This window comes from Hemiscyllium ocellatum, chromosome 10 (genome assembly GCF_020745735.1).
Source record: "Hemiscyllium ocellatum isolate sHemOce1 chromosome 10, sHemOce1.pat.X.cur, whole genome shotgun sequence".
In the NCBI taxonomy this organism is placed as follows: Eukaryota; Metazoa; Chordata; class Chondrichthyes; order Orectolobiformes; family Hemiscylliidae; genus Hemiscyllium; species Hemiscyllium ocellatum.
In genome coordinates this window covers 45635385-45660839 of record NC_083410.1, presented here as the reverse complement: position 1 = coordinate 45660839, position 25455 = coordinate 45635385, and the positions used below count along the sequence as shown (strand labels likewise).

Below are 25455 nucleotides of genomic sequence, written 5' to 3'. Positions count from 1 at the left end.
CCACAGTTCTTTCAGATTTTATTTAGTACCAGACAGCATTGTTGATTGTCCTTTTGGATTTAACAGCTTAAGTCACAGACAGGTGCAGAAGAAACTTGGAACCCAACTAATTGCAAGTTGCAAGTTGCAAGTGCCAACTAAACTTGATGTCAGGAACAGGAAACAAAAGTGAGTGAAGAAAGCACAATAATGTTGTTTCAGGTCTTAGTCTCATTATTCATAAATAAATTAAGAAAAAATACAGGTAAACAAATATATAAATAGGTAAAGGTGAAGTTACCATTGTCCTGCTCTTTCATATATGTGAGAGAGAGAGAGAGTGAGGGGCAGCTGGTGGTGAACTTAACCTGAGGGTCACTATACCTCAGGCAAGGGACAACATTGAGAAGGCAGGACCTTCATGATAACCTCAGTCAGAACCTGTGATAAGCTAATCAACCCCTACACATATAAATGTAATCCTAGAATTATATCCTAGTTCAGACAGAAGACTCTTGCTGATTCATTTTAATTAATATTTTATACACTTGTCTGGACCTTAGGGATGTTGATGTTGTTATTGAAAACTTTATGCAAGTTTACCAAGTCAAAGACTTTTTTTGTTAATTTTAAAATGGTAAATGCATTCCATATACTTAGTTCACAATATTGCTAAGAATAATTGATACTGAAACTCTTCCCCTCAGATTTTTAAAGATGAGTGTAAGCAGGTTTGAGGTGAATGATACAGTCAGTATATTGAAAGATCACTGATTTGGCAATGAGAAGTTTTACATTGAGTAGCTAACGTGTAATTATTTGAAAATCATGTTATGTTACAACTCTACTTGCTGCTCTACAAACTTTAACTGGCGCCATGTTGGGGGCTCTGACCAATATAGCTGTAAGGAGCTGTTCCCAGTTATAGCATTGTTTTCTCTACAGATAAGATCCCATTAAAGGGAACTGTTAGATTATGAATAATGCTAGATTAAACCAAAATGTAATATTAAAATTAAAGTGGACTATTAAAGGTAACATAAAGAACTAAATTCGACTAGTTAAACATATTTACTTTTCCACTGAATTCAATCATTAAATGTTCAAACTTATTAATATAAAGTAGCCCAAAATCTTTAAGATTAGAAAATAGAATATTTTTTGAAAGTCATGAAACATGTAAATGATGACATTTATAGAGGCTTGTACAAGGAATACAAAGTTAGCAAGCAGGTAAAACAAACAATGAGGAAGATAAATGACAGACTAAACTTTAATGCAAGTAGATTGGAGTATAAGAACAAGGAACTCGAGCTATAATTGTACAGGTCCTTAGTGAGAGCATACCTGCCATACTATGTGATTTAATGGAATAATGCTTTGCATTTGCATTTGCAATGCTCTGTAGCAGAGTTTGAAAATCTGGGATGACAGAGTTGTCTTAGGAGCCTGAGATAATTGGCCTATACTCCCTGGTGTTTAAAAGTATGGCAAATTATTTAATTGAAGTGTATAAGATTCCGAAGGGGATTAATTGGGTAGACAGTGTGAGTCTTTTTTTTCCACTAGGAGAAAGTGAGGACTGCATATGCCAGAGATCAGAGTTGAAAAGTGTCACAATGGAAAAGCACAGCAGGTCAGGCAGCATCCCTGGAACAGGACAGTTGATGTTTTGGGCATAAGCCCTTCATTAGGAATTCCACATTTTTTTGACTCAGAGTATTTTTTCCATCTTGGAAACCTGGAGCAAAGGAGCATAGTCTCAGAAGAAGAGGCCAAACATTAGGACTGAGAAGAAATTTCTTCACTCAAGGGTCACAAATCTTTCAGATTCTCTAGATTTGTGGAAGTGTCATTATTTAACATATGTATGACTGAGAATAGCCAGGGTTTCAGCTTCTCAGGGAATTAAGGGCTACACTGAACAGAAGAGAAAGTGGAGTAGAGGTTGATGGTCAGCCATGATCTTGTTAACTGATGGAACTGGATCAATGAGCCATATAGCCTACTATTGCCCCTATTCTTATATTCCAATGTTCTTAAAGGACAAGTCATATTACAAAAAGTCAACCTCTTAGTTTGATTAATTTATTACCGAACTATGAGTTTGTTAATCCAAGCTGAGGTGAAAATCAGTAAAATGTTTAACTTGATTCAACAACAATCATCCTTTTTGATCACAGCAAGAAATACCAGTCATTGTAGTATTAACATTTTGGTACAAAATAAGTGCGATGAACCTCTGCTTATTTTTTTCACGAATGCACCCCAGTGCAAAAAATTCTTCATTTAATAATAACCAGTGTAACTACACAACTGCACTTAAGGAGGCCGGAGTGATCAGCTGCTTAATATGGAGACATTAAAACTGTGTTCAATACCTATGGTCAAGGAAAGGAAAAAGAATCAATCATGGTTCCCATTCTTGATTGCTATCTAATAACATCAAGCGAAATATGCTCATGTGGATGTTGGCCAATAACTTGACATAGCTTAACCATATTCATTATGGTAAAGTTTCTTTCTCATACTCCTTTAATAGATTCAGATTTGTGAACTTTCGATAAAGTGAAGGAAAGCTGCCATCAAATGGGAAATATACCCTAATTTGAGTGATAACAGTGGAGGAGGGACCCATGAGGTAAAATATTAAGATACATAACAAATACAACCCTAAGGCAAGATGTGATCTATGTTTTTGTTCCACCATGATTTTCACACCTTCTCTTTCCTGAGGTTGTTGCTCAATATGATTCCTTAATTACTAGTTACATTTTAATACTGAATTCATCTGTAAATCTTAACAATAATGGCTGGCAACCTCTTCTATTATGGAGACACTACAGCCCAACTCATCTTACCTATGCACTTCTCGCGGTGATCACTCTATAGTTATCAGGACCAGTAACTCCAGTTGATTCTTTTTCTAACTCATGGGCATTTAACCCAATTGTACTACCCCCACCCCCCTCCCCATTATGATCCAATTGGGATTAGATAGCTCAGCCAAGACCAGGGATCAAGATTAGAAAGTTCCAAGTCTCAAAATTCCCATGATTTATTGGAGAAAGTTATTGAGTTCTGATCTGATTGAGTTTGTTTCTAACATAACTGTAAGCTCCATGCTCATCAACAGACACCATGTAATGTTCCACTCATGTTGTCCCCTGAACGCAATGAGTTCCAGTATTATGTGCTCCGAATGGATACTGCTTTTAAAATTCTCTGAAGAATAAATACGTGAAAGAGATAATTGATTTTTAGTGCAGAAATATTATTTAATGACAAATCAATCAGGGGAAACAGCAGTTAATATGAGCTACACTTTTTATTATTGTGTTTCAACTCTGCTCTTAAAAATTAATAACAGTGAAGCCCTGAAAGACAAGTTGTTATTTTAATATGTTTTTTAAGATGTGCTGTGATATTGGGCAGACCTGCAGGGACTACACTAAAAGTGATTAATTAGACTACAGGAAACTCAAGTTCAACCCCTATTCTCACTGGACAGTTTTGCTTCCTCACAAGGCTTCTGTGGAAGACAAGAGAAAAATATTTAAGAGTTGGGGAGAGATGACTGTGGGGACAGTGGGGCTGGGAAGTGGGAAGAGTTGTGCATGATACAGTAGCAACTCCCTTCTTGGATTAGATTACTTACAGTGTGGAAACAGGCCCTTCGGCCCAACAAGTCCACACCGACCCGCCGAAGCGCAACCCACCCATACATTTACCCCTTTACCTAACACTACGGGCAATTTAGCTTGGCCAATTCACCTGACCTGCACATCTTTGGACTGTGGGAGGAAACTGGAGCACCCAGAGGAAACCCACGCAGACACGGGGAGAACGTACAAACTCCACACAGTCAGTCGCCTGAGTCAGGAATTGAACCCGGGTCTCTGGCGCTGTGAGGCAGCAGTGCTAACCACTGTGCCACCGTGCCGCCCACAAGTGGATGATCCACATGTAAGCACTAAGACATCAATACTTATACATAGATTGTTGCCAATGGATTAGAATATTGTTTTCTGCTATCTGAAGAAATGTGCAATTGAGGTTGGTGCTTCAAGAGTAACATAAATAAGTAATTGTTATAATTGGGTTAAACATGAAAAGTAATTGACACTAAAATAGGGTAAAATCTTAAGTATACCAGATCTGTTCAATGGTTGTTCATGGTTCTATCTATTTTCAACATTATGCACACACTTTGATTTTAAAAATGTATCTAAAAGCATCTTCAATGATTTAAAAGGAAATCACATTTTAACGTATTGATATAATTTTCAGAGTATTTCACAAGCAGATCTACCTCACTATTATTGATGTGTTGACATCTTCAGGTCGTAAGTTTTTGAATGTTTAGCTTATATCGCTACAGTGCACACTTACTATCTTCTGAGGTAGCCATCTGTGTCCTGTCACTGATGGTATGACCATGTCCATTGGAAGTAACCAGTCTGAACTTGTGGGCTGCATATAGATGAAGACCAGTTGCTAAATAGCTAAAGGCTGTCGGTGGATTGGGCAATAAGCTGAAATGAATGGATATATTGATTTATAATTTATCTATTCCTTATACTACAGAAAATGTGCACATTTGCCATAATGATTTACCTTTTTTCAAAGTAAATATGAAACAAGTTTTTTCTTTAATCTGACATTTATTTCCAATAATGAAATTAGATAATATTATGCCTTCTAAAATTGATCTCATATTACATGTCTAAATTTTTTCAACCATTTCATACTTTAAAATGTGCTATTCAGTATGCACCAATAAAGAGCAGAAAGCAGTGCACTATGAAATAATCTATATATTTAGACATAATCAGATATAAAACACTTCGTTTAAAGCTAAACAATCAGAACAGGTTGATTAAAACTAGGTCACTCTTTAATCATATTTTTAATCATTAAATTAAAAGTGATACATTTTATACAATTTAAGTACTACTATATTTTCCATTTAGGATTTTTGATCCACAAGAGAAATTATAGCATCGTTAGTTGTAAGTTAGCAAGAAAGTCACCATCTTATATCCAAACTCTCCACTTCAGTTTACAAGAAACTGCACTTAGCCCAATCAGTTCAGAGAGATCATTATCCAATACAAATTAAAAGATTTGTGCTTCATTCTCTGACTCTGCCAGTACATACTGGTGTTTTTCCTTTCAGTGGCATCCATTTCCTCCTTATGTTTGTTTTTTTAAAGTCACTCTTTGAGTGCGTATGTCACTGATGCAGCCTGAATATATTTCCCATAGTTAGTTTCTTTTAAGAAGGTAGAGGTGAGTTACCATCTTGAACTGTTGCAATGCATGTGGTGAAGTTATTTACCAACAAAAGGCAGCTAGGTAGGCAGTTGTCGAATTTTAATCAAATGATAATGAAGATATCACCATTTGCTATTTAAGTCATATTGTGGTGGGAGCTGAAGGGGATCTTGAAGCACTCCACGTACCTTTGATCTTCTAGAAGTTGCAGATTTGGAATTAGCGACTAAAGAAACCTTGACAATTTTCTGCTGTGTATTCTTAAGCAATGTCCTCTGAAACCACAAGACACCAACAACAAAGGGAATGGACATTTAAGTTAATGGATATAGTACCAATAAAATGAGTTATCTGTATTGGATGGTGTCACATTTCTAAAGCATTGCTCCAATTACACCCAATCTGGGATGTGGAGATATACCTCTAACTGTTACCCATTTCCCAGTTTATCCCATTTCATCACCATTCCTTCCCTGCTTTCAGTGCCATCGGTTTCCCAATTTCATTGATCCATTTCTCAATTTTATTGTTATCTATTCATTACCATCCAGTTTTCCCTTGCTATTACCTGCTGCCAGTCAGTTCAGTCAACAACTGCTCCTGATCCATTTTGTCCCAGTCACAATCTCCTCTTAGCAACAGTGCTAATATCATTGGCAGAGACTGCAATTTCTTTATGCTTTATCAGGAACTTCTATTCACATATTAGTTCTCAATTACAATATATAAAGATTGGAATAAGCATTATTAATGCTGATCACTAAAAGGCAAGAAGTTGCCATAGTCCTACCATAGCATAGTGTTGCTCTATCTTTAGAGACAGATGATTGGAGGTGGTTTAACTTGAGGGCCACCATACCTAAGGTGAAGGGAGAGCTTGAGGAGGAGTGTCCTTCATGGTAACCTCAGCCATTGTGGGAATTGAATCCATGCTCATTTATCCATCACTCACCAGCCATCCAGCCATTTATGCCAGACCAGCATTTTCAGATCCCTAATTTGGCATCAGCTATCTTATGTAACTGAGGGGTGAATAATATTCCACATAACTCACAAATATACAAGCAGGCAAATCAATAGTACAAGTAGACCAGTAGACCCCTCTAGTTTCATCTGTCATTCAAGAACATCATGGCTAACCTGATTATTCTACATTTCTGCGTAGCTCCAATAATCTTTCTCCTCCTTGGTTAACAATAAACTACTTGCCTCTGTCTTACAAATATTCAAAGACTCTGCTTACACCATCTGTTATCAAAAAGAATTACAAAGACACACAAACCTTGGTAAGGAATTCTTCTCAATCTGTTCATTATTAGGTGATCTCTTATATTTAACAGAAAACAGATAGTAGACATGTTCAGATCATTTTTCTGGCTGGCAAGATATAACAAGTGATATGCCATAGGGATCAGTGCTGAGACCTCAACTTTTTATGGTTCATGTGAAAGAATTGAATGAATCCTTGTTAAACCTGCAGATGACACAAAGATAGTTCGGAAAGTAAAGTGTCAAGAGGATAAAAGGAGGCTACAAGCAGGTATAAATTTGTTAAATGAGAGGTGAAAATGTGTTGCTGGAAAAGCGCAGCAGGTCAGGCAGCATCCAAGGAGCAAGAGAATCAACGTTTCGGGCATGAGCCCTTCTTCAGAAGATTTTAACCTACTGCGAATCCTTTTGCAAGGATGCCTTCCTTGAAGAAGCTCTCTTTCTCTGTGCTTTTCCAGCAACACATTTTCAGCTCTGATCTCCAGCATCTGCAGTCCTCACTTTCTCCTGTTAAATGAGAGGGAAAAGATTTGGTAAATAATATATCATGTTATCATGACATGAATTGATCACTTTAGCAAGAAGATTAAAAAGGTATGTTATCTAAGTGGTGAGAGATTATAAAACTCAAAGGTACAGAGGGATCTGGGTTGCTGGATTGAAAAATAATATTATGCAGGTACAGCAAGTAATTAGGAAAGCTGATGGAAGCGTATTGTTTATTCCAACTGGTACTGAATATCAAAGTAGTGAAGTTATCCTTCATTTTTAAAGAACATGAGTGAGACCACATTTGGAGTCCTATATAGAGGTCTTCTTATTTACGGAAGTTTGCAAATGCATTGGAAGCAGTTCAGCAAAGGTTAACCAGATTAATGTCTGAAATGAGTAGTTTATATTATGAAGACAAGTTGTTCAGGCTGGGCAGATATCCACAAGAGTTTCGAATAACAAGAGGCCATTGAAGTGTAGGAGGTTGACAGGTGACCTTATAGACATTTATCAAATAATGAGGGCTATCGATAGAGTTAATTATATTTGTCTTTTCCCTAGGGTGTGGGATTTCAAGATTAGCGAGCACATTTTAAAAAGACCTGATGGACAACCTTCTTACACTGATGGTGGTTTGCATATGGAATGAACTTCTTGAAGAAGTGGTAGATGTGGATACAATTGCAATATTTAATAGTTATCTGGATAAGTACATGAATCGGAAAGGTTTGGAGGGCTATGGGATAGGAGCAGGCAGGTGGGATGAGTTTAGTTTGGGATTATGTTTGATGTGGACTGGTTGGATGGAAGAGTCTTTTTCTGTGCAGTATGACTCTATGACTTGATTGGAACATATGAGATCCTGAGAAGTCTTGACTGTGTCCATGAGGAAAAGAACGTTTCTTCAGTGGGACAAGAGGAAATAAGAGGTTAATATTTTTAAAAAATGCATTGTCCTCACAGATGAAGAAGATTTTTTTCTCAGATTTGTGTAAAGCAAGGGGATGAAAGGTTATTGGAATTCGGTAGGAATGCTGAGTAATCAGATCAATAGTTTTATTGACTGGCGGAGCAGGTTCAAAGGGGCTAAATGGTCTGCTCCTGTTGCAAACTTGTACATTTAATGTAATTTGTAGAAAACAAAACAAACCTCGTTTTAATGTCGAACAGCAAAAATGTAACTCCAATTGTTTAAATAAAATTGATAGTTAAAAGAGTCTTCACACTATGTACTCTGAAATTTCACCAAAGGAATGTAGCAGCCTTGTCTGAAGCTGGTAACTGGGCAAGCCTGGAGCATTGTTACGAGCTGGTGTAGACCAGGCAACCTGAAGACTGGTCGAAGTGGCAGATGAGAGCCTTGGAGGCAGCACACCATCTGGAGCTGTCGAGAAGCGTGGAAGAATTAGAGCAGAGAAAACTGCAGAGAACATATGCTGAATGGATTCAAAATTCTCCTCAAACCAATCCTGGGGATCACCAGGAATGCTGTTCTGTCAGAAACATTCGAAGACCTTTGCTGCTAAATTGCTTGTATGCAAATTTCATAATGGTGCTGTTAAAATGATAATTAGATTCAAAAAGCAGAAAAATATATGCATATTAAAGACAGCACTTCACTATACAAAGCTTTTTTATCATAAAAATTGCAACAGTCTTAAGAGTTTTTATTGTTATATTTTACGCATTCGGACACAAAATAATGTTTTACCATGTACAATTCTTCATATGAAACACAGCTAGTGATGGTTTACTTTATGCATAAATTTATATACATTTGAACTGACTGCGAAGAAGTAAGCTTTGCTAAACTAAGTTATACTATTAGCATTGGCCATCTTTTTTTTCTTTTGGATTCTGTCATCTTTGTTTATTTAGAATACATACTTAAACTGCCTGAAGATAAAACTAGATAGTTACTCAAACTTGGGGGGAGGGGGAATGAAGACACATCTTTATTTGTACAGATAGTTCTGAGGCTCAATAAAGACTAAGGATTGTTCATTCTTACTAAGCCCCTTTTTGAGACAGCTGCTAAGACTCGTCATGAAATTTAACCTACCTTATCAATCACTAGGACCACCAGGTAGGTACAGGGATTGAATGTTCAAGAAAAATCATTAAAGTCATAAATCTCAGGCAAGAGCGATTGAAGACAAATCATCTAGAAGATACTACCGCAAGAATATTGATATGTAACCATACCCCTACTAGATTATAGGCTGCTCTCTCATTAGAGAGAAATAACTGATGCTGGTTTGACCTGAGGGTCACTACACCTCAGATAAGGGAAAGTTTGAGAAGGACAGTCCTTCACTGTGAGCTCAATCAATGTGGGAACTGGGCCTATATTGTTGACATCACTGCACTACAAATCAGGCTCCAGCTACTTGATCCCCTGTATTATTATATTCCTAATATCATATTCATATGTTTTAACAGTGAAATCTTTTTTATTTTAGAAGTTGAAATGCCAGTTTAGAGGGAGAAAGAGGGGTTAATTAGTAAACATATAGAGGCTGGAAAACTTCAGGTTTAAGACAAGTTCAGCTCAAAAGGTAATTTGTGTTTCCTGGATAAAGTCAGAGTAAGATGGTGTAAGTCATAAAAATGGCAGATGGTTACTTTGTTCAGGAACTGGACACATGATATCTGCGATTATTCTATCATGTGCCATTAATGCATTTTCCTAGAATTAAGGAAAGATTGGAAGGGTGGAGCTTTTTTTAAGATTCTCTGCTTTGAGTTAACCTGTGAAATGAGTTAGCACACAGCCAGCAGACAAGACTGGTTAATATTTCGAAAACAGCAAAGAGAATGTGTAAGCTTTCAGTCTTACATAACTTTTATCATTTCAAAGGTCTATCAACAATATCAGACATTCACTATAAATGTTAAAATTTATTGTCCATGACACAGCTGCCAATTGGGAATTGTCATTCAGAATAAGACTAAGTTTGTAAGAGGAAACCTGATTCATCTTGCTGTAAATTAAAGGAAGAAAACTACATTAATTGTTGTGGTTCTGTTCGCCGAGCTGGAAGTTTTTGCTGCAAACGTTTCGTTCCCTGGCTAGGGAACATCATCAGTGCTATTGGAGCCTCCTGTGAAGCGCTGCTTTGATGTCTCTTCCGGTATTTATAGTGGTTTGTTCAGCAAAAACTTCCAGCTCGGCGAACAGAACCACAACAACGGACACCCGAGCTACAAATCTTCAACCAGACTTTAAACTACATTAATTTTCTAACTGATAAGCATTTCATTTTATTGCGATTGCAGTTCTGGAATTAATCATCTTGGTTGCAGTTTGAAACAAAAATAACATGTCCTTGGAAACCTAGGGTGGTGTTTGATGTTTTAAGCCAAAGTGTAGGAATGACAGGTAGCTTGAGTTTGAAATGTGGAATCCAGATTTGTGGGATTGGTAAAGAAAGTTGGAACATCACTTCATTCCAAGCTAATGGAAGGATTCCTATGAAACTTTGCACTTTGCGGAACACTGAAGAGAAATCAGGATTAATTCCGAACAGCTTGCTATGCTTTGAGTTTGTTCCAAAGGATGATGAATGAATCTTCCAGATTCCTAAATGTGAAGGAAGTATTGGAGAGAATCATACCCTACAAAAAAATATCCTTTTCATAACTTTTAAATACACGCTTTATTCATGACAAAGTCTTTGATTTGGCCTCTGCTTTTAAAATGGATAATGTGCTCTGACAAGGTAGTCCCAGAGGTCAGATAACCTGGTCTGTGTTTTCAAGGATCGAATCCAAGATTGACTCAATGTCTTGCTATATCCTGAAGACAGATAAATATGTAGAAATCAACAACTTAATCACTGAAAGAACAATATAGAGTGGGTTTCACACATTAAGGAATAATATTTGATAGTGAATAAAATGATCTGTAATATCAACCACCTTTCAGAAGCAACTTTAATAAGGTCTGTTCTTACAGTACAAAGAGCAGTGATTATATCTGTGCTGGAGGAAGGTCATTAAGCCTGCAACAATTCAGATCAGTCACGATCTCATTAACTGCAGAGCAGACTTGATGGACTGAATGGCTCACATCTACTCCTATCTCTTATAGTCTCATTTTAGATCGATCAAAACAGTTAATAATCCCCTGGTAATGAGACCAGAAGACACTAACTTTATATCCTATGGAAAGTGCATCACTTGGAAAAAATCCAGTAAACAATGTTGACAAAGGATGTTGACTGTTGAACTCACCAAAACTGCACTTCAGGTACCTTCCATCAGACGAGCAATATACATCATCCAAAAAAGGACGATCATGTGAGTTATGACGATTTTTTATAACTTGGAAAAATGTACCATCCTCGTCAATTGCATTTTCCTTGAGTGTGCTCATGTGTATGTGTGATTTTTTTTTTGGGTGGTGTCATGTTTGATTTTAGGGTGAGTACTTTAATAAACAATCCTTTTTCTTTGTTTAAACCAATAACTTCAACTGCTGGTTATTCAGATTGCCCACACATTCAGGGATTAAAGAATATATACATATCTTTCTCTCAATATTTAAGTTATTGGGGATAGTGAGGAATGGGGCAGAGTTTTCAGCAGTTCTCTCACACCTTATCTGTAGCAGAAATAAGTAAGTAAATAGAATTGAATTTTTATCTTGATAAATTTTCATGTTGAGTTAGCAGTATATTGTTTATTTATTTTCTCTTTACATATTCAATTAAGTTTGTTATGTGAAAAAAAGTGAAAACCTGTGGAGTAGTTCTGGTGGTTAATTGCTGAATGTTTTGATTTCTTCTTTATACATTAACAGTGTGTAACAGGGTATATTAAATTTACACTTAATTCTATCATATTTGTCTGCAAGTCCAGTCAATGTGCAATGTCTTGTCTTAAAAATCTTATCCAAGGAGATATTTTTTCATTGTGGATCATCATGAGCTAGTTGCAGACAGTGAATTTTTCAAGTTGCTGTTGCATTTTTCAATTTATGGTATTCACAGTTTTTAAAATATACAATTATCGTAATAACTACATCTTTTTCTCTCATTACCATGTTAATGTAATGGTAAAATGATCAATAATTTCCATGGATTAAATAACTCCATAGATTTGTTTAATTACAATACATTACAAGCTATGAAACAGACATTACATAATTCAACTGAATTCTGTGATGTGTGCAGCTTGCAAACTCAATACAGACTAACTGCCAGAATATTTTATACACAAAAAAAGGAGTCCTTAAAGGTAAACTCTCTTATAGGCAAGGTGTGTGTATATATATATATCAACACTCATCTCTCTGTCATTTTGTCTATTTCTCTGATTGAGTTGTCAACTTGTACAAATTGTGCACTGTTCTCTATAGTCCCACTATTTGCCTGTAATATTAGTAAGGGAAGAACTATATAACTGGTGACCCTGATTTGCAAATACTGCCACTATATAGCAATGATACTTTAGTAGTACAGGAAAATGTGGGGAGAAGAACTAACAAAATCATTCCTTTTGGACAAAGCTCTCAAGGTTTCCTGAGATGTGACAGACAGTATTTCTAAAGTGGTTAGATCATTGAAAGCAATGTAAAACTATCCTATTGGACATCAGCCAATTAAGACTTAATTTGGAGTTTGCTGCATAAACTTTTTCAGGAATAACAGCATTTTTCAATTCCAAATGTGGGAAGGGTCATAAAAATGAATGCTCCTACCCTAGTTCAATGCCACACATGTCCATTATTGAGTAACATATCTGATAAATTAGTTATCTGCTTCCTCAGCAAACATATTTTGATTCTGCATCCTTTGGTTACTGATGCAAACCCACCAGTAAAATAATTTACCCTTAATTACCCTCTCAAGTCTCTTCATTATTTCAAACTTTATCTCCTCTTAACCTGCCCTCTCCATCAATCCCAGTTTCTCTAGTCCTTTTGCCTAACTGAAATCCCTGATATCATTTTGGTTTGTCTGCTTTGCATTCTCACCAAGGCTTTTGATGGCAATAATGGTGACCATGATTTGGAGATGCCGATGTTGGACTGGTGTGTACAAAGTTAAAAATGAAGTAAAAACAATGACTGCAGATGCTGGAAACCAGATTCTGGATTAGTGGTGCTGGAGAAGCACAGCAGTTTAGGCAGCGTCCAAGGAGCAGTAAAATGGATGCAAGGTTTGTGAAGGTTTGTAGCTCAGGTTGAGGTTTAGGGTGTAGGTTTGCTCGCTGAGCTGTAGGTTTGATATCCAGACGTTTCATTACCTGGTTAGGTAACATCATCAGTGGCGACCTCCAAGTGAAGCGAAGCTGTTGTCTCCTGCTTTCTATTTATATCTTCCTCCTGGATGGGGTTCATAGGGTTTGTGGTGATGTCATTTCCTGTTCGTTTTCTGAGGGGTTGATAGATGGCATCTAGATCTATGCGTTTGTTTATGGTGTTGTGGTTGGAGTGCCAGGCCTCTAGGAATTCCCTGACATGTCTTTGCTTAGACTGTCCCAGAATAGATGTGTTGTCCCAGTCAAAATGGTGTTTCTTTTTCATCCGTGTGTAGGGCTACGAGGGAGAGAGGGTCATGTCTTTTTGTGGCTAGCTGGTGTTCGTATATCCTGATGGCTAACTTTCTTCCTGTTTGTCCTACATAGTGTTTGTGACAGTCATTGCATAGAATTTTGTAGATGATGTTGGTTTTGTCCATGGGTTGTACTGGGTCTTTTAAGTTTGTTAGTTTTTCTTTGAGTGTGTTGGTGGGTTTGTGTGCTACTAGGATTCCGAGGGGGCCTTAGTAGTCTGGCTGTCATTTCTGAAACTTCTTTGATGTATGGCAGGGTGGTTAAGGTTTCTGGCTGTGTTTGGTCTGCCTGTCATGGTTTGTTCTTGAGGAATCTGCGGACTGTACTTTTTGAGTATCTGTTCTTCTTGAATACATTGTATAGGTGGTTTTCCTCTGTTTTCCGAAGTTCGTCTGTGCCACAGTGCGTGGTGACTCATTGGAATAGTGTTCTGATACAGCTTCGTTTGTGTGTGTTGGGATGGTTGCTGGTGTAGTTAAGTATTTGGTCAGTGTTTGTTCATTTTCTGTATACGCAGGTTTGTGGTTCTCCGTTGTCCTTTCTTTCGACTGTGACATCCAGGAATGCGAGTTTGTTGTTGGTTTCTTCTTCCTTGGTAAACGTTATGCCTGTGAGGGTGTAGTTGATGATGTTAAATGTCTCTTCTATCTTGTTTCGTTTTGTGATGACAAAGGTGTCATCTATGTAGCGGACCCAGATTTTTGGTTTGATGGTTGGTAGGGTTGTTTGTTCTAAATTGATGTTTCAGGCAAAAGCCCTTCATCAGGAATACAGGCAGAGTGCCTGAAGGGTGGAGAGATAAATGAGAGGAGGGTGGAGAGAAAATAGCATAGAGTACAATAGGTGAGTGGGGGAGGGAATGAAGGTGATAGGATAGGGAGAAGGGTGGAGTGGATAGGTGGAAAAGAAGATAGGCAGGTAGGACAAGTCATGGGGACAGTGCTGAGCTGGGTGAGGTGGGGGAAGGGGAAATGAGGAAACTGTTGAAGTCCACATTGATGTCCTGGGGTTGAAGTGTTCCAAGGCAGAAGATGAGGCGTTCTTCCACCAGGCGTCAGGTGGTGAAGGAGAGGCAGTGAAGGACGCCCAGGACCTCCATGTTCTCGACAGAGTGGGAGGGGGAGTTGAAATGTTGAGCCACAGGGCGGTGTGGTTGATTGGTACGGGTGTCCTAGAGATGTTCCCTAAAGCACTCTGCTAGGAAGCGTCCACTCTCCCCAATGTTGAGGAGACCACATTGGGAGCAACGGATACAATAAATGATAATGGTGGATCTGCAGGTAAAACTTTGATGGATGTAGAAGGCTCCTTTAGGGCCTTGGATGGAGGCGAGGGAGGAGGTGTGGGCTCAGGTTTTGCAATTCCTGCGGTGGCAGGGGAGGGTGCCAGGACGGGAGGGTGGGTTGTTGGGGACATGGATCTGACCAGGTAGTCACGGAGGGAAGGTCCTTGCGGAAGGCGGAAAGGAGTGGGGAGGGAAATATATCCCTGGTGGTAGGGTCCGTTTGGAGGTGGCAGAAATGTCTGCGGATGGTTTGGTTTAAGCGTAGGTTGGTAGGATGGAAGGTGAGCTCCAGGGAGGGTTCTGTCCTTGTTATGGTTGGAGGGGTGGAGTCTGAGGGCGGAGGTGCAGGATGTGGACGAGATGCGTTGGAGGGCATCTTGAACCATGTGGGAAGGGAAATTGCGGTCTCTAAAAAAGTTAAAAATGACACAATACCAGGTTATAGTCCAACAGGTTTAATTGGAAACACTAGCTTTCGGAGCGTGGCTCCTTCATCAGGTGGTTGTGGAGTACACAATTAACAATCATATACTCCACAACGACCTGTTGAAGGAGCGTTGCTCCGAAAGCTAGTGTTTCCAATTAAACCTGTTGGACTATAACCTGGTATTGTGTGATTTTTAATAACAGTGACCATATTGGTTTCGCTAATTATTTATAAAGTTTTAGTGTTAATTCCTTGATTTTTTTCAAATTGGGCCTTTATTTCTAAAGTCTAGGAATCCATATCCCTTATTGGTAGCATTATGAACTTAAACTCCAACTTTCAAAAATTTGTGGACACGAATCCTCAAGTTGCATTGTTTCCACACTACGTTTGACATTCAGTTTATATTGTCTCCTTATTCTTCCTCTCAAAATACACAAATAGATATTACTTTGCAATAGATTTAATCAGTCCGTTTCACCAGTCTGCGGATAATCGTTTCTTTCTTCTTTTCCTCATTTCTTTCTATATTTCATCTTTATTGTAAAGATCGTTGCTAATACAAAAGTTTACCACCACTATTTTGAATGGTGTTACTGAAAAGAAGCATCTTCCATCTCATTGAAGAATCAGTCATTTATCTTTTCTTAAAACATTTTTATTTTTCCTTTGGGAAAAGCCACTGTATTTTATTGTTCCACACGGTAATGATTACAGTTAAACACAGCAGCATAACTCTGCATTGTGCATAGCTACCAGTGGTAATGATAGCTTTTTTTTTGTTTTTGTCACCATTTGAGAAGTCTTTACACCAAGTAATAAATGTTTTTATGACAGGCATTGCATGATTGGTCAGTTTGTCACAGTTCATGCAAATGACTTTTTGTGTAAGAATACTCCCACTCTAAAGTGGTTTGAGCTACATTAAATACAATAGGTTTCTATTTGCTTGCAATCACGCAAGTGAATCATTCTTGTTTTCATGTTAAATTTAGTCATGGGTTGCTGGCAAATGCAGAGTCCTCTGTTGTCCCCAAGTTGCATTGAGAATTTGGTGGTGAGCTTTCTTCTTGATGACACTTTTCCATCTCTTCTCATGTCCCTCAAACCCTTTCCATTTCTCCTAACCCTTTTAACAAACTTGTACAGCCGTCATGCAAATCACAATGCACTACATTTTGAAAGAAAACTCAAAACCAAGCCAAAGAAAACCGTTAAATCTCTTTAAGTGATCATTTTGGTGTGAAAATAAACATTTCTTCAGAAACCATTTCAATGCTAAGTACTCATTTAATAAGCTTTTAAAACTGTTAATCAAACTGTTTCAATAATCTTCCACTGAGATAAATGATTCTGCAGGTCCTGAAACCAAACATTCCTAATGGGTATAGCTGTCAAAGTACTGTATTTGCAGACAATGGAGCCTTTTCAAACCGTAAAAATTGATCGCTAGGATTTTACTGAGCTACATTGGATGGCCTGTCAATCAAATCAGTGAAGGAGCAGATGCCTAGGGCTTTTCCTTGTGAGAAGCCGCCGACTATGTTCTCTCAAGTTTAAAGGACTGTGGAAAATTTAATCATTGTTGTTTTTAATTTAGAATTCATTATTGCACGTTTTCCAAGAACAAAATTATTCAAGTGCATTTTAACATTTACATAATGCTGATGAATATAATGATCAACTTAGCTTTGCCACGTAGAGCTAATTCTCAATTTTTGCAATAAGAACATATCCATCCATCAGACAACAGTTAATAATGACATTTGAAGTTGTCAAATCAGTTAATCTGTCAAAATCTTCTCAAATCCTCAGCACGCTGTCCCCAGTGTTCCTAAAAGTCTCAAACAGGACAGATTTTTCAGAGCTGCGGTGACTTGTCCAAACAATGAAATGCTAGAATACAGAAAAAATCAAATATTCCCTTATGTTGTCAATGGCAATCCTGTCAGCAGATAATATGCATGCAGGATCAAAACTAACCCTTCAGGCAAATGGGTAGTTTGCATGGCCCATTTTCACGTAAAAAATTAAGTTTGCTATGAAAAGAAAATATCTTGATGATCCCTGACATGAGGACAAAAATGGTCTATCCCAATGTGACTCAATATTTCCAATCTAATGATAAATCATTCTTGATACATTGTTGTGCTTTCCTGAGGTCTTGTATACTGTCGTATTCTCTCTAAGACATTTCCAAGTCTCAAGTATAGTTTCCCTGTGTTCTAGCTGTGATGCTAACTCCTCTCTGACTCTCTGATATGTTTTCTCTTCTGCTCTAAATCCATAGGCTGCACTCCCCCTAACATTGCATTGATTGGATTGTCACTCAGAGAGGGACAGAGAGAGAGAGACAGGTCTTTTCCCCACCCAGGGTCTCTTGTATGTTAAAATACCACTTGACTTTTTTAAAAGCAACATGTATGGTTCAATTATATATTGGAAGAAAGCATAATAATCCTTTACATATCAAGAGGAGTTCAATGTAAATTCAATATAAATTATTTGCAGAAAAGCTGTCATTGAAATCAATATAAAGTTCTGTTCCTATGATAGGGTATAAGTTTAAGGTGAGATGGGGAATGAAGTAAAAGGAGCCTAAGGGCAACCTTTTCACACAGAGGGTGGTACATATATGGAATGAGCTGCCAGAGGAAGTGATGGAAGCTGGTGTAATTACAACATTGAAAAGACATCTGGATGGGTATATGAAAAGGAAGGGTTTAGAGGAATATAGGCCAAATGCTGACAAATGAGACTAGATTAATTTATTATATCAATAGACAATAGACAATAGGTGCAGGAGTAGGTCATTCAGCCCTTTGAGCCTGCATCGCCATTCAATATGATCATGGCTGATCATTCCTAATTAGTATCCTCTTCCTGCCTTATCTCCATAACCCTTGATTCCACTATTTTTGAGAGCTCTATCCAACTCTTTCTTAAATGAATCCAGAGACTGGGCCTCCACGGCCCTCTGGGGCAGAGCATTCCACACAGCCACCACTCTCTGGGTGAAGAAGTTTCTCCTCATCTCTGTTCGAAATGGTCTACCCCGTATTTTTAAGCTGTGTCCTTTGGTTCGGCCATCAGCGGAAACATGTTTTCTGCTGCCAGAGGGTCCAAGCCTTTCATAATCTTATATGTCTCAATCAGATCCCCTCTCAGTCTTCTAAACTCAAGGTATACAAGACCAGTCGCTTCAATCTTTCAGTGTAAGGTAATCCCGCCATTCCAGGAATTGACCTCGTTGTCTATCTGGTCAGCATAAATGAGTTAGACCAAAAGGTCTTTTTCCATGCTGTACAGCTCCATGATTCTATGACCCTGTGACTCTGTGATATCATCCCCACTCTGTGATGCCATTGATTGATAAAAGGATATCAAGATGAGGATCCATATGCTAGACCAGAGCAGGATGTAACTGTAGTGATTGTAACAAGGTCAGTCAGGTGGACTTCACAGAATATGAGTTCCCTGATTAGTGATGTTAAGGTGGTCCACTCAGGGAGCCCTGGCTGAGAGACATAAACAGGATAGTCAGAGGTTCTGTTGACTCTGAGAATTGACTCTAAGGGAGCTGGATCAATGTCCATCACAATGCACATGCAAATAACAGGTTACTTGGTGACAGGATATTGGCCTCTGTGGAGCTATTGCACTAGCCAGAAGAAAAATCAGAGAAAACTGTGTGAGATATAAGATAGAAATCAAAGAGAATGAGGGGCGAAAATGTCAGAAATTTCAAACAGATGAAAGAAATGAATTAATGAGCTTGAACAGAATGAGAGAAAGCTATTACAGACCAAAATAACAGAAAACAGTAAAATCACAAAGCATATTCAAAGATTAAGACTTGTGTTTCAAATTTTAGTGTTTTAGAGGTGGAAAAAAAAAGAGGAGTGAAGATATTCCAGAAAGAATAAAATTTAATAGCCAATGGAACTAAAGGGACTTTTATTTGTAAACAGAGGGGGAGATGCAAAATAACATCTGGAGGAAGGAGGGAGGGAGGAAGGGGAAAGTGGTGGAGGACTGCAGAGTAAGATTCCTAAGGATCTGCAACAATCCACTCTATGGCTCACTGTGCTGCATTATCCAGCCTTGCTGCAAAGCTCTGAGAACCCAAAATACCCCAAAATAATGCATGTAGACATACTGAGGTTTAGAGCGAGGATTCAGGGCAGTTACATCTCAGCATCTGTGTGGTGATCTGCTACCCCACATACCTTCAGGACCCACATTTGATTTGTGCACAGAAACCAAGAGAAATGCAAATTGAGCTTTTTAATGTTTTAGTTCAATTTTCACATCCAGGCTTTTGCTACTAGAAGCACTGAGCCGTAGAAATTGGTGCAATTGTCTAAAGGAGTCCTACAGTGAACCCTGTGGCATGGGTGTTTCATTAACATTGCCAATGTTACACATTTTGCAGGAGGAGAAGCATCAACAGGAGCTGAAAGCTTAGTGGGTTCAAAGAAATCAAAGATAACTTAAAGAATTCACTCCTCTCCAAAACTGTAAAACAATTTAACACTATTTGCATGTCATAGGCATTCAATACTTAAAGGCTGCAGTCTGCGTTGATGAATGAAAATTGGCGTTGGTCAGCTCAGATCAGCAACTCTACATCAGTTAAATAAAATTCAAAATACTTTTCTGTTAAAGATGAGATATGTATAAGGATAGTTTGTGAACAATCTTTCTTGGCAGGAGGTCTGCTTCTTCCAGTCTGTAGTAATCATGCAGAAATATCCTTGTAATCTCATTGTGCTTCACTTGTAGCAGTGTACTGATGAAATTCAGTTCAATAATAATCCTGTGTGCAAGTAGTCAGAAACAAATGTCTGATTTCCACAACTGGTTAAACTTTTCTATTAATACAACAAAATTAGCACTCACACCCAAATATCGCAAGATAAAATAACTGATCTTCATTCCTATATATTTGCTGTGTCGTAATTGATAGTGATATTAAGTGCTTACCTTAGAACGTCACATTAAAATACGTCTTGTGTACGTTTGTCCATGCAAAGCAGATAATGGGAACCACATTAATCAACTACATGATTGATTGCTACCTGCTGAACCCTTCGTTTACAAGTGGGTTGTCCTTGTCTGTAGATGGCATTCCCCTCTTCGGTTTTGCTATTCACAACGTCTGAAAGGCCTCGTCACTAAAGCAGGCCTTTTTATGTCTTCCTCTTTCCATTATCACTTCAATTTGTGCAAATGACAGCTGTACTGATGTACTGAGTGTTATTTATAGTGCTTATATGTCTATGTTGGATGTTAATGTGTGATTCAGCACCATTGTTGAAGGTTTTCTTCTGACAGGCTACTCAGTTTTGTCATATTCGTGACACATTCTAATGCTCCCAGACCTTAAGAACACACAATACGGGAAATCTTTTGACTTCGGATTCCCGGTGAAGAACCTTGACTATCAGTGCCACATATTAGAAAACTGTACCACAATGCGTACTTTTTTTTCAAACCATTTAAAAAAGCAACAGTTAGAAATAGTGTGAAGCATGTGCATATATTTCTGATAGTACTGCCAATGGGTAAGCACTCACACCACAAATACAAAATAATAAAAAAAAAGTTCAAACTGGTGTTTCTGAAAATAGGTTAACACAATTGATCTATAGAAGTTGACCGTCAATTACTGAAAATCAATGCAAAAACAAAAGATCAAATCTTTGAGATCCTTAGCCATACTATCAACCTAAGAGTTTATGCTGTCTTTCCCAAACATTTCAATCGTTAAAGATCCCGCAAAAGAGGGATGGCACACCAATACTAATTTATTGCATGTGTTGCTGCACATTTTTATTCTTTAGCATTGCAACGTGATCGAACAATTCCTTACATCTTTTTTAAAACATAGGTACATGGTATGAATTAAAAATTAAGCAATCAAATTTAAACATCTACAAGAAGGCATCAGACGTATGCTTGCAGAGTATAAGATACAAAATTTCACCTTTAATGACACTGATTACTATCTGCAAGATGGAAGAAATGTTTACTCAATAAATATCAGTGAGTTAAGTAATATATTTGAAGATTAGTATTATCATCAATCACTAATTATTTACCTGAACTAAATTATTCTCACATAAATTAAATTAGGCATAATGGTAGGCTACTCAGTCCCTCAAGAATGCTCTGTCATTTGATGAAATCATGCATGATCTGGTTATGCTCTCAACTCCACTTTCCTGCCTATGTCCTTTGACTCCCTTGTCAATCAAGAATCTAACCTAACCTTAAAAATTTTCAGTGACCCTGCTCCCACTGTTGCCTGAGCTGAAGAGAATTCCACAACATACATCTCATGTGTTATCAAAATAATTTAACCACAAATTGAAATAATAATTTCAAGAATTAAAATAGGAACTAGTCTTTATAAATATACATGGAATGTCACAAATGAATGTCATATAGCATGCTTCATATATATTCATTACAAGAACCAATATACAGAATCAAATTATTCATACAATAAAAATTATTACACAGCAACAGATCAATAATTAACATTACGAGTGCTGTTGAATTTTATACATTCCTTTTGAAGTATGTCAGCTCACCTAGATGCACAAATGCAATAAGATCTGAAAGCACTGTTCTGTGTTCTTTGACATAAATCATCATAAGACTCTACGTAATCCAAATGAAATAAGAAAACACAAACTGCTTTTGCATTATAAAAACAAATATAATGTCAATCAATAGTGGCAGCAACAGATTGCATTTCATGCATACAATAATAGAAAAAAATTATAACTGATTTTAGGTCCATCACTCCAAAATTAGAATATGGGAACATCATTGAGCCCATCTAATTGTTTCTATGACAATTCCAGAGGTTGAGCCTGCAATGCCCTCTTTAGTAGCCTGCTTGTTGCTTTTGCAATGCATGGAGAAAAACTTTCTGGGCAGAACCCTGTGCCTCCAGCCTGGCAAGCTTAGTGGGAGACGGGTGATTGGGGCTCATTTACTTGGGTCAGAGGTGGTGGATGAGAACACTGCTGCTTTCTCACCTCTACCCAAATTGTGTCCAAAGTCTTTTTAAAAATTTACTCATGGGATGTAGGTGTCACTGCCTTCCCTGCATTTATTTCCTGTCCCTAGTTGCCCTTGAAAAGGTGATGGTGAGCTGCTTTCTTGAGCTGCTGCAGTCCATTTGCTGTAGGTTAACTCACAATGCACTTGGGGAGAGATTCCAGCAATTTGATACATCAACAATGAAGAAACAGCATATATTTCCAAATAAGGATGATATGTTGCTCGGAGTGGAACTTGCAGGTGCTGACGCTCCCCTGTATGTACTATTGCGATATAGATGAAAGTTAGTCATGGATTTTGAAATTCTAGCTTTCATGAATTTCTGCTGTGCATCTTGTAGATGGCACACACTGTAACTATTGAGCATTGTTGGTGGAGGGAATGGATGTTTGTACATGTGGTGTCAATCAAACAGGCTGCTTTGTCTTGGATGGTGTCAAACACCCTAACCTCTGACCTACTCTCGAGTCACTGTATTTATATGGTTAGTTCAATTCAGTTTCTGGACAATGATAACTCCCAAGGTGTTGAGAATGGTAGATTTTGTGGTGGTGATCCATTGAATACCAAGGGATGGTGCTTAGATTGTCCCTTTTTCAGATAGTTATTGCCTGTCATTTGTGAGATACAGTGTTACTTGCTGCTATTCAGCCCAAGTCTGGATATTGTCGAGATCTTGCTGCATTTGGACATGGTCTGCTTCAGTATCTGAGGAATCATGAATGATACTAAACATTGCACAATCATTAGCAAACATTCCCATTTCTGACCTCAAAATGCAGGGAACCAGCTCAATCAGTAATGCTGCTGACAAGCCACCCTTGCTGGTGGGTATTGAAATCCCCCACCCAGAGAACATTTTGCACCCTTGTCATTCTCAGTGCTTCCTCCAAGTGTTGTTCAATGTGGAGGAGTATTGATTCATTAGCAGAGAAAGAATGGTAATATGGTAGCCCGCAGGAGGTTTCCTTGTCCATGTTTGCTCTGGTGCCTTGAGACTTCATGGTGTCCTGAGTCAATGTTCAGAACTCCAAGGGTAATTCCCTCTCAACTTTATGCCATTTTGCCATCACCACTGTTGGGTTTCTCTTGCTACTAGGATAGAAATATCTAGGGAATATTGAAGCTGGTGACTGTAAGGTTTGATTCCATGAATGTGACTTTATCAGGCTTGATTAGACTGTGAGATGGTTTTTCCAATTTTGGCATTGGCTCCCAGATGTTAGTAAGGAGGACTTTGCAGGATCCGCAAAGCTACTTTAGCTATTGTAATTTCTAGTGCCTAGTTGGATGGCTTTATTTCTTCTTTAAGACTTTCTAACGATTATTACAAATGAGTAGACCATTTGCTAGGCCGACTCAGAAAGCAGTTAAGAGTTAACCACATTGCTGGTGTCGGGAGTTATACTGGGTAAGGATGGGTATTTTCTTTCACTAATATTTGTGAACCATGTGGGATTTTCTGAATTTGAGAATGTTTTCTTATTTCATTACCAACGGGTCAAAGACTATTACATCCATTTCAAGGACTTCTAGAGCTCTCTTAGCAAATGGATTCTCTGTTGGGATGAAGCCATTTTGCTGCTTTGGCCAAAGTATGCTTTTCACAATTTGAACAGTCATCATCAATATTGGTAGCCATCTCAGACCAGCAGCAATCTTTCTGGTCAGTGCTCTCACTTTTTCTGACACTTTCTGTCTAGCTTGATCATGATCATGACCAACATTTAACACTTGAACCAACTGAAAATTATAAGTTGCTTCACTTCTCTTTTCTTATCATTAGCCAGCCAACAGAGAATTCCATTCTCCTTTCTGATTCTCTTCCAGCCTCTCGACAATTTCCAAGCCTATTTGAACTCCCTGATCAGTTGTCACTGGGATGGTCATGTGGACCTTTCTGGTAATGGTGAAGTCTATTAATGTCTGTGTCAGTCAGCTGAAGTTGTCATAGATCTCTTTTCGAGATTTATGACAATACTATAACCGTACCTGGCTCTACCTGTCTGGGCCTCAGACATAAGCTGATTGTGAATCTCTCTCCATGGAAATTGTATCCTGTGAAAACTGCCATGGCAAGTTCTGACTGGTCACAATATGTGCTTCCTTTACCCATTCCCTTCCTTCTGGTTATTAGTTGAATGGTAAGTTAGGTAGGGATTGTTGGCAATGGTCAAGGAAAGTCCAGATCAGATCTGAAGCAAAAGCTGCAGAGTTCTGAGATTGCAATTTGGAAAGTTGATGAGAGTAGGGGACACAGCAAACAAGGTGGTCAGAAAGTGGAATGTGGGTGTAAGAAGGAACGGGGGCAAACACATTAGCAAATACAAGAATATTCCTTTTACTGCATATATTTACATTTACTTTAGTTGAAAAGGTTTTGTCAGGCAAGAATATAGGAAGTTAACAATGTAAAATATTTTTATTGACAGGATATAACTTCTTAATTTTTCCTTGGGATAAGAAAAGTCATGGTTCGCTTTTAAGTGGGAGGATTGGAAAGAGAAGTTGTTCAGAGTGAGGACCAGTTCAGTCAGTCAAAGGAGGGTGTCAGTGGAAGGGTACTGGTTGGTACGGCGGGAAAGGAAGAAGCGGAGGGCTTTGAGTCCTTCGTGATGGGGGATGGAGGTGTACAAGGACTGGATGTCCATGGTGAAGATAAGGCACTGGGGACCGGGGAAGCGAAAATCATGGAGGAGGTAGAGGGTCTGGGTAGTGTCCCGAACGTAGGTGGGGAGTTCTTGGACTAAGGGGGACAGGACCGTGTCGAGGTATTTTTAAGTGGGAGGATTGGAAAGAGAAGTTGTTCAGAGTGAGGACCAGTTCAGTCACTTCCGTCCCCCACCGATCATAAGAAAAGTCATGTAGAGCCTAATCATTGTTTTATGTTGATTTTAATGAGAAATTGTATCTTGCTTAAAATCATTCCACTTAAACTCACCAATTTCATGATCATACTGTAACTTTAAGCAATAAATTACTGTACTGTTTTTGGTAATTGATTGGATTTACAATGAGAAGTTTTGTCCAGGTTAAAATGTGCATTATCAGCTTCAGTATATTCGGGCAGAAGTACACACAGAAGGAT

General features: G+C 38.2%; 1 protein-coding gene across 1 annotated transcript in view; it reads right to left on the bottom strand.

Moving 5' to 3' along the window:
- The window catches only part of ush2a (Usher syndrome 2A (autosomal recessive, mild)), a 985309-nt gene that overhangs the window by 393809 nt on the left and 566045 nt on the right, over positions 1-25455 (bottom strand). The window contains 1 exon segment of the mRNA XM_060830996.1: positions 8264-8401. Within this exon segment, the coding sequence (XP_060686979.1) occupies positions 8264-8401 (138 nt within the window).